General features: G+C 35.2%; 1 protein-coding gene across 1 annotated transcript in view; it reads right to left on the bottom strand.

The window, feature by feature from the left end:
• Positions 1-12,764, bottom strand: part of MUC19 (mucin 19, oligomeric) — a 141,719-nt gene that overhangs the window by 74,630 nt on the left and 54,325 nt on the right. The window contains 2 exon segments of the mRNA XM_059937345.1: positions 10,217-10,261; positions 12,346-12,378. Of these exon segments, the coding sequence (XP_059793328.1) occupies positions 10,217-10,261; positions 12,346-12,378 (78 nt within the window).

Genomic DNA, 12,764 nt, shown 5'->3' with positions numbered 1-12,764 from the left:
CTCTAGAAGGAATCAATAGCAGAATAGCAGAGGCAGAAGAACGGATAAATGACCTGGAAGATAAAATAGTGGAAATAACTATCGCAAAGCAGAATAAAGAAAAAAGAATGAAAAGAATGGAGGACAGTCTCAGAGACCTCTGGGACAACATTAAACGCACCAACATTCTAATTATAGGGGTCCCAGAAGAAGAAGAGAAAAAGAAAGGGACTGAGAAAATATTTGAAAAGATTATAGTTGAAAACTTCCTTAACATGGGAAAGGAAATAGTCAATCAAGTCCAGGAAACACAGAGAGTCTCATACAGGATAAATCCAAGGAGAAACACACCAAGACACATATTAATCAAACTGTCAAAAATTAAATACAAAGAAAAAATGTTAAAAGCAGCAACAGAAAAGCAACAAATAACATACAAGGGAATCCCCATTAGGTTAACAGCTGATCTTTCAGCAGAATCTCTGCAAGCCAGAAGGGAGCAGCAGGACATATTTAAAGGGATGAAAGGGAAAAACCTACAACCAAGATAACTCTACCCAGCAAGGATCTCATTCAGATTCGACAGAGAAATTAAAACGTTTACAGACAAGAAAAAGTTAAGAGAATTCGGCACCACCACACCAGCTTTACAAATGCTAAAGGAACTTCTCTAGGTAGGAAACACAAGAGAAAGAAAAAACCTACAAAAACAAACCCAAAACAATTAAGAAAATGGTAACAGGAACATGAATATCGATAATTACCTTAAATGTAAATAGATTAAATGCTCCAACCAAAAAACATAGACCAGCTGAATGGATAAAAAAAACAACACCTGCATATATGCTGTCTACAAGAGACCCACTTCAGACCTAGGGTCACATATAGACTGAAAGTGAGGGGATGGAAAAAGATATTCCATGCATATTGAAATCAAAAGAAAGCTGGAGTAGCAATTCTCATATCAGACAAAATAGACTTTAAAATAAAGTCTATTACAAGAGACAAAGAAGGACACTACATAATGATCAAGGGATCAATCCAAGAAGAAGATATAACAATTGTAAATATTTATGCACCCAACATAGGAGACCTCAATACATAAGGCAAATGCTAACTACAGTGAAAGGGGAAATCAACAGTAACACAATCACAGTAGGGGGTTTTAACACCCCACTTTCATCAATGGACAGCTCATCCAAATTGAAAATAAATAAGAAAACATAAGCTTTAAATGACACATTAGACAAGATGGACTTAATTGATATTTATAGGACATTCCATCCCCAAAAAACAGAATGCACTTTCTTCTCAATTGCTCATGGAACATTCTCCAGGATAGATCATATCTTGGGTCACAAATCAAGCCTCACTTAATTTAAGAAAATTGAAATCATATCAAGTATCTTTTCTGACCACAACGCTATGAGACTAGATATCAATTACAAGAAAAGAACTGTGAAAAATACAAATACATGGAGGCTAAACAATACACTACTAAATAACCAAGAGATCACTGAAGAAATCAAAGAGGAAATCAAAAAATACCTAGAAATAAATGACAATGAAAACATGATGGCCCAAAACCTATGTGATGCAGCAAAAGCAGTTCTAAGAGGGAAGTTTATAGCAATACAAGCCTACCACAAGAAACAAGAAAAGTCTCAAATAAACAACCTAACCTTACACCTAAAGCAATTAGAGAAAGAAAAACAAACAAACAAAAAAAAACAAATTTAGCAGAAGGAAAGAAATCATGAAGATCAGATCAGAAATAAATGAAAAAGAAATGAAGGATGTGATAGCAAAGATCACTAAAACTAAAAGCTGGTTCTTTGAGAAGATAAACAAAATTGATAAACCATTAGCCAGACTCATCAAGAAAAAAACGGAGAAGATTCAAATCAACAGAATTAGAAATGAAAAAGGAGAAGTAACAACTGACACTGCAGAAATAAAAAGGATCATGAGAGATTACTACAATCAACTATATGCCAATAAAATGGACAACCTGGAAGAAATGGACAAATTCTTAGAAAAGAACAACCTTCCAAAACTGAACCAGGAAGAAATAGAAAATATAAACAGACCAATCACAAGCACTGAAATTTAAACTGTGATTAAAAATCTTCCAACAAACAAAAGCCCAAGACCAGATGGCTTTACAGGCGAATTTTACCAAACATTTAGAGAAGAGCTAACACCTATCCTTCTCAAAGTCTTCCAAAATATAGCAGAGGGAGGAACACTCCCCAATTCATTCTACAAGGCCACCATCACCCTGATAACAAAACCAGACAAAGATGCCACAAAAAAAAGAAAACTAAAGACCAATATCACTGACGAACATAGATGCAAAAATCCTCAACAAAATTCTAGCAAACAGAATCCACCAGTACATTAAAAGGATCATACACCATGATCAAGTGGGGTTTATACCAGGAATGCAAGGATTCTTCAATATATGCAAATCAATCAATGTGATACACCATATTAACAAATTGAAGGAGAAAAACCATATGATCATCTCAATAGATGCAGAAAAAGCTTTCGACAAAATTCAACACCCATTTAGGATAAAAACCCTCCAGAAAGTAGGCATAGAGCGAAATTACCTCAACATAATAAAGGTCATATATGACAAACTCACAGCCAACATCATTCTCAATGGTGAAAAACTGAAACCTTTTCCTCTAAGATCAGGAACAAGACAAGTTTGTCCACTCCCACCACTATTGTTCAACATATTTTTGGAAGTTTTAGGCACAGCAATCAGAGAAGAAAAAGAAATAAAAGGAATCCAAATTGGAAAAGAAGAAGTAACACTGTCACTGTTTGCAGATGACATGATACTATACATAGAGAATCCTAAAGATGCTACCAGAAAACAACTAGACCTAATCAATGAATTTAGTAAAGTAGCAGGATACAAAATTAATGCACAGAAATCTCTTGCATTCCTATACACTAACGATGAAAAATCTGAAAGTGAAATTAAGGAAACACTCCCATTTACCATTGCAACAAAAAGAATAAAATACCTAGGAAAAAACGTACCTAAGGAGAGAAAACACCTGAGTGCAGAAAACTATAAGACAGTGATGAAAGAAATTAAAGACAATACAAACAGATAGAGAGATATACCATGTTCTTGGATTGGAAGAATCAATATTATGAAAAAGACTATAATACCCAAAGCAATGTAGAGATTCAATGCAATGCCTATCAAACTACCAATGACTTTTTTCACAGAACTAGAGCAAAAAATTTCACAATTTGTATGGAAACACAAAAGACCCCAAATAGACAAAGCAATCTTGAATAAGAACAACAAAGCTGGATGAAGCAGGTTCCCTAACTTTAGACTATACTACAAAGCTACAGTAATCAAGACAGTATGGTACTGGCACAAAAACAGAAATAAAAATCAATGGAACAGAATAGAAAGCCCAGAGCTAAACCCACACACATATGGTCACCTTATCTTTGATAAAGGAGGCAAGAATATACAATGGAGAAAAGACAGCCTCTTCAATAAGTGGGGCTGGGAGAACTGGACAGCTACATGTAAAAGAATGAAATTAGAACACTTCCTAACACCATACACAAAAATAAACTCAAAATCGATTAAAGACCTAAATGTATGGCCAGATACTATAAAACTCTTAGAGGAAAACACAGGCAGAACACTTTCTGACATAAATCGCAGCAAGATCCTTTTTGACCCACCTCCTAGAGAAATGGAAATAAAAACAATAATAAACAAATAGAACCTAATGTAACTTAAAAGCTTTTGCACAGCAAAGGAAACCATAAACAAGACAAAAAGACAACCCTCAGAATGGGAGAAAATATTTGCAAATGAAGCAACTGACAAAGGATTAATCTCCAAAATATACAAGCAGCTCATTTAGCTCAATATCAAAAAAAAACAAACAAACTGAACAACCCAATCCAAAAATGGACAGAAGACTTAATAGACATTTCTCCAAAGAAGATATACAGATTGCCAACAAACACATGAAAGGATGCTCAAAATCACTAATAATTAGAGAAATGTAAATCAAAACTACAATGAAGTATCACCTCACACTGGTCAGAATGGCCATCACCAAAAAATCTACAAACAATAAATGCTGGAGAGGGTGTGGAGAAATGGGAACCCTCTTGCACTGTTAGTGGGAATGTTAATTGATACAGCCACTATGGAGAACAGTATGGAGGTTGCTTAGAAAGCTAAAAATTGAACTACATATGACCCAGCATTCCCACTACTGGGCATATACCCTGAGAAAACCATAATTAAAAAAGAGTCATGGAAGGTTCTGAGCCCCACGTCAGGCTTCCCAACCTGGGTGTCCAGCAATGGGAGGAGGAATTCCTAGAGAATCAGACTTTGAAGCCTAGTGGGAATTGATTGCAGGACTTCGACAGGACTGAGGGAAACAGAGACCCCACTCTTGGAGGGCACACACAAAGTAGTGTGCGCATCGGGACAGGGGAAGGAGCAGTGACCCTGGGGGAGACTGAACCAGACCTACCTGCTGGTGTTGGGGGGTCTCCTGCAGAGGCGGGGGCTGGCTCTGTTTCACCGTGGGGACAAGGACTCTGGCAGCGGAAGTTCTGGGAAGTGTTCCTTGGCGTGAGCCCTCCCAGAGTCTGCCATTAACCCCACCAAAGAGCCCAGGTAGGCTCCAGTGTTGGGTTGCCTCAGGCAAAACAACCAATAGGGAGGGAACCCAGCCCCACCCATCAACAGTCAAGTGGATTAAAGTTTTACGGAGCTCTGACCGCCACAGCAACAGTCAGCTCTACCCACCACCAGAGCCTCCCATCAAGCCTCTTAGATAGCCTCAACCACCAGAGGGCAGACAGCAGAAGCAAGAAAAACTACAATCCTGCAGTCTGTGGACCAAAAACCACAGTTACAGAAAGATAGACAAGATGAAAAGGCAGAGGGCTATGTACCAGATGAAGGAACAAGAAAAAACCCCAGAAAAACAACTAAATGAAGTGGAGATAGGCAACCTTCCAGAAAAAGAATTCAGAATAATGATAGTGAAGATGATCCAGGACCTAGGAATAAGAATGGAGGCAAAGACTGAGAAGATGCAAGAAATGATTAACAAAGACCTAGAAGAATTAAAGAACAAACAAACAGAGATGACCAATACAATAACTGAAATGAAAACTACACTAGAAGGAATCAATAGCAGAATAACTGAGGCAGAAGAATGGATAAGTGACCTGGAAGACAGAATGGTGGAATTCACTGCTGCAGAACAGAATAAAGAAAAAAGAATGAAAAGAAATGAAGACAGCTTAAGAGACCTCTGGGACAACATTAAATGCAACAACATTCGCATTATAGGGGTCCCAGAAGGTGAAGAGAGAGAGAAAGGACCAGAGAAAATATTTGAAGAGATTATAGTCGAAAACTTCCCTAACATGGGAAAGGAAATAGCCACCCAAGTCCAGGAAGCGCAGAGAGTCCCATACAGGATAAACCCAAGGAGAAACACGCCGAGACAAACAGTAATCAAAGTGGCAAAAATTAAAGACAAAGAAAAATTATTGAAAGCAGCAAGGGAAAAACGACAAATAACATACAAGGGAACTCCCGTAAGGTTAACAGCTGATTTCTCAGCAGAAACTCTGCAAGCCAGAAGGGAGTGGCATGATATCCTTAAAGTGATGAAAGGGAAGAACCTACAACCAAGATTACTCTACCCGGCAAGGATCTCATTTAGATTTGATGGAGAAATCAAAAGCTTTGCAGACAAGCAAAAGCTAAGAGAATTCAGCACCACCAAACCAGCTCTACAACAAATGCTAAAGGAACTTCTCTAAGTGGGAACACAAGAGAAGAAAAGGACCTACAAAAACAAACCCAAAACAATTAAGAAAATGGTCATAGGAACATACATATCAATAATTACCTTAAATGTGAATGGATTAAATGCCCCAACCAAAAGACATAGACTGGCTGAATGGATACAAAAACAAGACCCATATATATGCTGTCTACAAGAGACCCACTTTAGACCTAGGGACACATACAGACTGAAAGTGAGGGGATGGAAAAAGATATTCCATGCAAATGGAAATCAAAAGAAAGCTGGAGTAGCTATACTCATATCAGATAAAATAGACTTTAAAATAAAGAATGTTACAAGAGACAAGGAAGGACACTACATAATGATCAAGGGATCAATCCAAGAAGAAGATATAACAATTATAAATATATATGCACCCAACATAGGAGCACCTCAATACATAAGGCAACTGCTAACAGCTATAAAAGAGGAAATTGACAGTAACACAATCATAGTGGGGGACTTTAACACCTCACTTATGCCAATGGACAGATCATCTAGACAGAAAATTAATAAGGAAACACAAGCTTTAAATGACACAATAGACCAGATAGATTTAATTGATATATATAGGACATTCCATCCAAAAACAGCAGATTACACGTTCTTCTCAAGTGCGCACGGAACATTCTCCAGGATAGATCACATCTTGGGTCACGAATCAAGCCTCAGTAAATTTAAGAAAATTGAAATCATATCAAGCATCTTTTCTGACCACAACGCTATGAGATTGGAAATGAATTACAGGGAAAAAAATGTAAAAAAGACAAACACATGGAGGCTAAACAATACGTTACTAAATAACCAAGAGATCACTGAAGAAATCAAAGAGGAAATCAAAAAATACCTAGAGACAAATGACAATGAAAACACGACGACCCAAAACCTATGGGATGCAGCAAAAGCAGTTCTAAGAGGGAAGTTTATAGCTATACAAGCCTACCTAAAGAAACAAGAAAAAGCTCAAGTAAACAATCTAACCTTACACCTAAAGAAACTAGAGAAAGAAGAACAAACAAAACCCAAAGTTAGCAGAAGGAAAGAAATCATAAAGATCAGAGCAGAAATAAATGAAATAGAAACAAAGAAAACAATAGCAAAGATCAATAAAACTAAAAGTTGAAAAAAAAAAAGAGTCATGTACCACAATGTTCATTGCAGCACTAGTTACAATAGCCAGGACATGGAAGCAACCTAAGTGTCTATGGACAGATGAATGGATAAAGATGATGAGGCACATATATACAATGGAATATTACTCAGCCATAAAAAGAAACGAAATTGAGTTATTTGTAGTGAGGTGGATGGACCTAGAGTCTGTCATACAGAGTGAAATAAGTCAGAAAGAAAAAAACAAATACCATATGCTAACACAATATATGGAATAAAAAAAAAAAAAGGTTCTGATGAACCTAGGGGCAGGACAGGAATAAAGACACAGACATAGAGAATGGACTTGAGGACATGGGGAGAGGGAAGGGTAAGCTGGGAAGAAGTGAGAGAGTAGTACTGACATATATATACTACCAGATGTAAAATAGATAGCTAGTGGTAAGCAGCCACATAGAACAGGGAGATCAGCTCAGTTCTTTGTGACCACCTAGAAGGGTGGGATAGGGAGGGTGGGAGGAAGATGCAAGAGGAGGGGCTATGAGGTTATATGTATACATATAGCTGATTCATTTTGTTATGCAGCAGAAAGTAACAGGACATTGTAAAGCAATTATACTTCAATAAAGATGTTTTAAAAATAAATTAATTAAATAAAATAAAATGTATGGTTATGCAGTTAATTGAATGAACAAAGATAACCAAGTGGTACTATCTGAGCCCCCAAGTTACAGGTTTTTGATGAAACTAAATCCATGATTATTTGAATAATTTCTAAGTTCCTACCTGTTATGTATGATACGGGCATATTCTCAGAAAAGATGTTGTGGAATAGTCAATGAGGAGCTAAGCATTAAACCACTAATAATTATTTTAGAATTGAAATTTAATTAATATACAAAATTTTAGGTGCCTCAATTCATCTGGGAAATAAGCAATTACTAATTTATTCCAGCATCAATATAAAGCTACATCTACATTATCCAAAAATTCTGGAAAGTTACTACTGATTCTATAACTTGATAATCAATGTTTTCTCTCTCTTGAGATTATTTGACTAAATCTATTTAAAATTTATTTGATTTGTGGCACATTTACAGAATTTTAACATGAAAAAAATGAACTTCTAAAAACTACTTTTTTCTCCTGATTTCAGATTAACGTTGGGGCAAGCCTTAATGATTCACATCTGTGAAATTATAACTTCTGACTATAATTTCTTGTTTTCACGGATAAAAAGGAAAAGACAACTCTTTTTTCTCTCTACATCATACCAGAAAATCCCTTTTTCTTCTGATCTTTGTAATGCTGGAAAAAATATTTAAGTTCTTTGTATCCTCTCTCCTGTAAAATATGAGGGCAAGTGTGTTGTGGAGGATTGTGGAATCAGGGGGTTTTTGAGATTTAATGAGAAATTGAATAAAAAGTTCTTGATATAATGACTAAAATATAGTAAGCACTCATTAACAGTTATTATTTGCTATATATTGTAATACAGTACTAAGATGTTTTAGTAAAATAATATTATACTAACAGAGCATGAAATGTCTGTTGGAGTTTCAGTGAAATTAAATAAAACATTAGGATTTGGTAAGATTTGGTAAGGTTAAGCATTAAAAGTCATAAATAATACCAACTGAATTCAGGAAAAAATCACCTAGCTAATCTTCCCTATAATTAAACTCTACATTAGATTTATAATTTTTTAAATGCTATGGTGGAAGCAATTGATGAGATTTCTGTAGTGTTTTAAGGTTAATTTTACATCTAAAACCTCATCAGTTGCTAATGATGAAGTAACAAAAACTCTAGGTAATCTACTCATGGCCTTCTGTTTTATATGAAAAGTTTGCTTGCTACAATACAGAATGTTGACAAAATTAAATTGCCAGAATATTATGTTCAAAACCGAATGCTTGGGGAAGAAAAGGCAATAAAAGAAAATATATGTATAAACTGGAAAAAATCAAACCAGTCTTCTTAGTTCTGATTGCCTACTTTTAATGCAAGATGCAGATATCAGCATCATATTGAAATAGTTATCCAAATTGCTTATGACTCATGCATGACTACACAGTTCATCAAATCAACAGTCAAGAATACTTTAAATGGCCTCAAGATTCAAAAGTTTTAGTAGCTGAGTGAATGATTTTATTTTAACTGAAAGAGACCTATATAACTGAACCAAATTACTTATCTTAGAAACAGAAAAAGGCTGAGAATTAGGAATTCAGTCCATTGTTTATGGCTGAGATAATACATAGATAGAATATCATTATGCAGTGTATATTAAACAACTATTGGGATGAAATTGTTACTAAGCCTTCAGAAATAAATTTACAATTATAGAATAAAGAAAAATATTTCTGAAACATGTCAGTCCTTCTAAAATTACATTGAAAGAGCCAGACCTGCTAATGATATTCAACATAAGAGAAAGTTTGATAGAAATTAAACATGTCAGTTGGGCATTTTAATGATATTCCACACTATGATGGTGATAAAGTTACATGTTTGCCCTTTGAATATAAGCAACATGTATTAATCACCAAATAAATCAGACAACACTAAAAATTACAAAAGTACCCCAAATTAGTCATAATTCTATATCATGATATAAAATTATAATCAAAAAGTAGTCTTGATTTTACACCCTCTTTGTATTCTACAGAAGAAATATTAGCTCCAATGAATGAAATGTATGAACTATAAGATTCATCAGTATAAATAATATCTAATCAATAGTCTAATCTTCACTAGAAATTCTGTGCCAAAAGAAAAAACCTGAATTACAAATTTGGGACAGGGAAAAGAAGAATCATCCATTCATTCTACAAATATTTATTGAATACTAACTATTATATAGCTTGGGACTAAGTGCAATTGGGAATACAAGGATGGCAAACCATTATCTGTGACTTCAAGGATGTTACCTAGACTTCTTGTGGTGATCATTTTGCAAAATATATAAATATCAAATCATTATGTTGAACACCTGAAACTAATATAATGTTAACATGCCAATTATACCTCAATAAAATATTATGTTTTAAAATATATATGTATATACAGAGACAGACAGATTGGAGAAGGTAATAAATAACAGGAGAAAGAAAAATAATGTTAATTGAGGGGAAGAAAAGGGTCCTAAGTATAGGAGAGTGGGTCTGTTGATTCTAATATGTAAAAAACAATTTTAATATATGTAAAAGCCTATATTTGTCAGTTTATAGGCTTGTCGATTCACCTACCTATTATTTCACTGCTTGATGTAGTAATCCCTGGAATGGAAGCTGCTGAATTGGAGAACATAATGGAAAAAAAATAAGTTTCATGTGGAAGGAAAATTGTGTTACTGATAGCATCTATGGCAATATATAAAATGGATCAACTTGAAATTAATGTTTCAGAGAAATTTGATTAAATAGGTAAATAGATGTCAAAATGTAAAATTAAAGTTTAAAATCTATAGACCACAAGTAAAAAGTCAAAGATTCTTAACAGTTTGTATAACATTTTTTCCCAAAGTTTTCTTCTAAAATGTTAAAAACAAACAAAACAAAAGTAGAAAAAAAAATCTTCCCTGAGTTTATTTTTGTGTATGGTGTTAGGGAGTGTTCTAATTTCATTCTTTTACATGTAGCTGTTCAGTTTTCCCAGCACCACTTATTGAAGAGGCTGTCTTTTCTGAATTGTGTATTCTTGTCTCCTTTATCAAAGATAAGGTGACCATATGTGCATGGGTTTATCTCTGGGCTTTCTATCCTGTTCCATTGATCTATATTTCTGTTTTTGTGCCAGTACTATACTGTCTTGATTACTGTAGCTTTGTAGTATAGTCTGAAGTCCGGGAGCCTGATTCCTCCAGCTCTGTTTTTCTTTCTCAAGATTGCTTTGACTATTTGGGGTCTTTTGTGTTTCCATACAAATTGTGAAAATTTTTGTTCCAGTTCTGTGAAAAATGCTCAAAATGGATTAAAGACCTAAATGTAAGGCCAGACACTATCAAACTCTTAGAGGAAAACATAGGCAGAACACTCTATGACATAAATCACAGCAAGATCCTTTTTGACCCACATTCTAGAGAAATGGAAATAAAAACAAAAATAAACAAATGCGACCTAATGAAACTTAAAAGCTTTTGCACAGCAAAGGAAACCATAAACAAGATGAAAAGACAACCCTCAGAACGGGAGAAAATATTTGCAAATGAAGCAACTGACAAAGGATTAATCTCCAAAATATACAAGCAGCTCATACAGCTCAATATCAAAAAAACAAACAACCCAATCCAAAAATGGGCAGAAGACCTAAATAGACATTTCTCCAAAGAAGATATACAGATTGCCAACAAACACATGAAAGGATGCTCAAAATCACTAATCATTAGAGAAACGTAAATCAAAACTACAACGAGGTATCACCTCACACCAGTCAGAATGGCCATCATCAAAAAATCTACAAACAGTAAATGCTGGAGAGGGTGTGAAGAAAAGGGAACCCTCTTTCACTGTTGATGGGAATGTAAATTGATACAGCCACTATGGGGAACAGTATGGAGGTTCCTCAAAACACTAAAATTAGAACTACCATATGACCCAGCAATCCCACTACTGGGCATATACCCTAAGAAAACCATAATTTAAAAAGAGCCATGTACCACAATGTTCATTGCAGCTCTGTTTACAATAGCCGAAACGTGGAAGCAACCTAAGTGTCCATCAACAGATGAATGGATAAAGAAGATGTGGCACATATATACAATGGAATATTACTCAGCCATAAAAAGAAATGAAATTGAGTTATTTGTAGTGAGGTGGATGGACCTTGAGTCTGTCACACAGAGTGAAGTAAGTCAGAAAGAGAAAAACAAATACCGTATGCTAACACATATATATGGAATCTAAAAAAAAAAGTCATGAAGAACCTAGGGGCAAGACGGGAATAAAGACGCAGACCTACTAGAGAATGAAATTGAGGACACGGGGAGGGGGAAGGGTAAACTGGGACAAAGTGAGAGAGTGGCATGGACATATATACACTACCAAACTTAAAACTGATAGCTAGTGGGAAGCAGCCACATAGCACAGGGAGATCAGCTCTGTGCTTTGTGACCACCTAGAGGGGTGGGATAGGGAGGATGGGAGGGAGACGTAAGAGGGAAGAGATATGGGGTTATATGTATATGTATAGCTGATTCACTTTGTTATAAAGCAGAAACTAACACACCATTGTAAAGCAATTATACTCCAATAAAGATGTTAAATAAAAAAGTCTTCCCTGAAAAGTGTAACTGCAAAGGTATAATACTGAAAAAGGAAGTTTTGGAATTTTTTTTAATGCCCTCTTGATTAAGTTGCGGTTGATGATTATGGCTTGCCTGTGCCTGAGCTACTGGTCACCAGTGTAATTGCTGTGCAAAAGAGGAGACAAATATTTGGAAATATCTGTTAAAATGGTGTTGAAAGGCAAGATTACGAAGTATTTATTTAGACATGGGTTAGATATCTCTAAAATTCAAATAAATAATGAAATGTAACAGCTAAATTCATTTACCAGAAGTACTCCTGTACTTCTCTGACCACTGCTTTAATTACAAATGATTCAATTAAAGTTAAAATTCCTTGGTGTCAGTTGAAAAGAAAATATAAATTATTTTCAAAGAATTTAGCATAGAATTTTCTTCTGTAGTCACTTTCTTCCAAATTAGTAATATGTAGAATGTTCTTTTGAGGACACATGATCTCTGAATAGGGAAGAGATTCTTCACCAATATCACAGTTGGGATGTAGACCCTGC

This window comes from Balaenoptera ricei, chromosome 10, assembly GCF_028023285.1.
Source record: "Balaenoptera ricei isolate mBalRic1 chromosome 10, mBalRic1.hap2, whole genome shotgun sequence".
Classification (NCBI taxonomy): domain Eukaryota; kingdom Metazoa; phylum Chordata; class Mammalia; order Artiodactyla; family Balaenopteridae; genus Balaenoptera; species Balaenoptera ricei.
The sequence above is the reverse complement of the archived record's forward strand: the minus strand, read 5'-3'. Positions and strand labels throughout refer to the sequence as shown.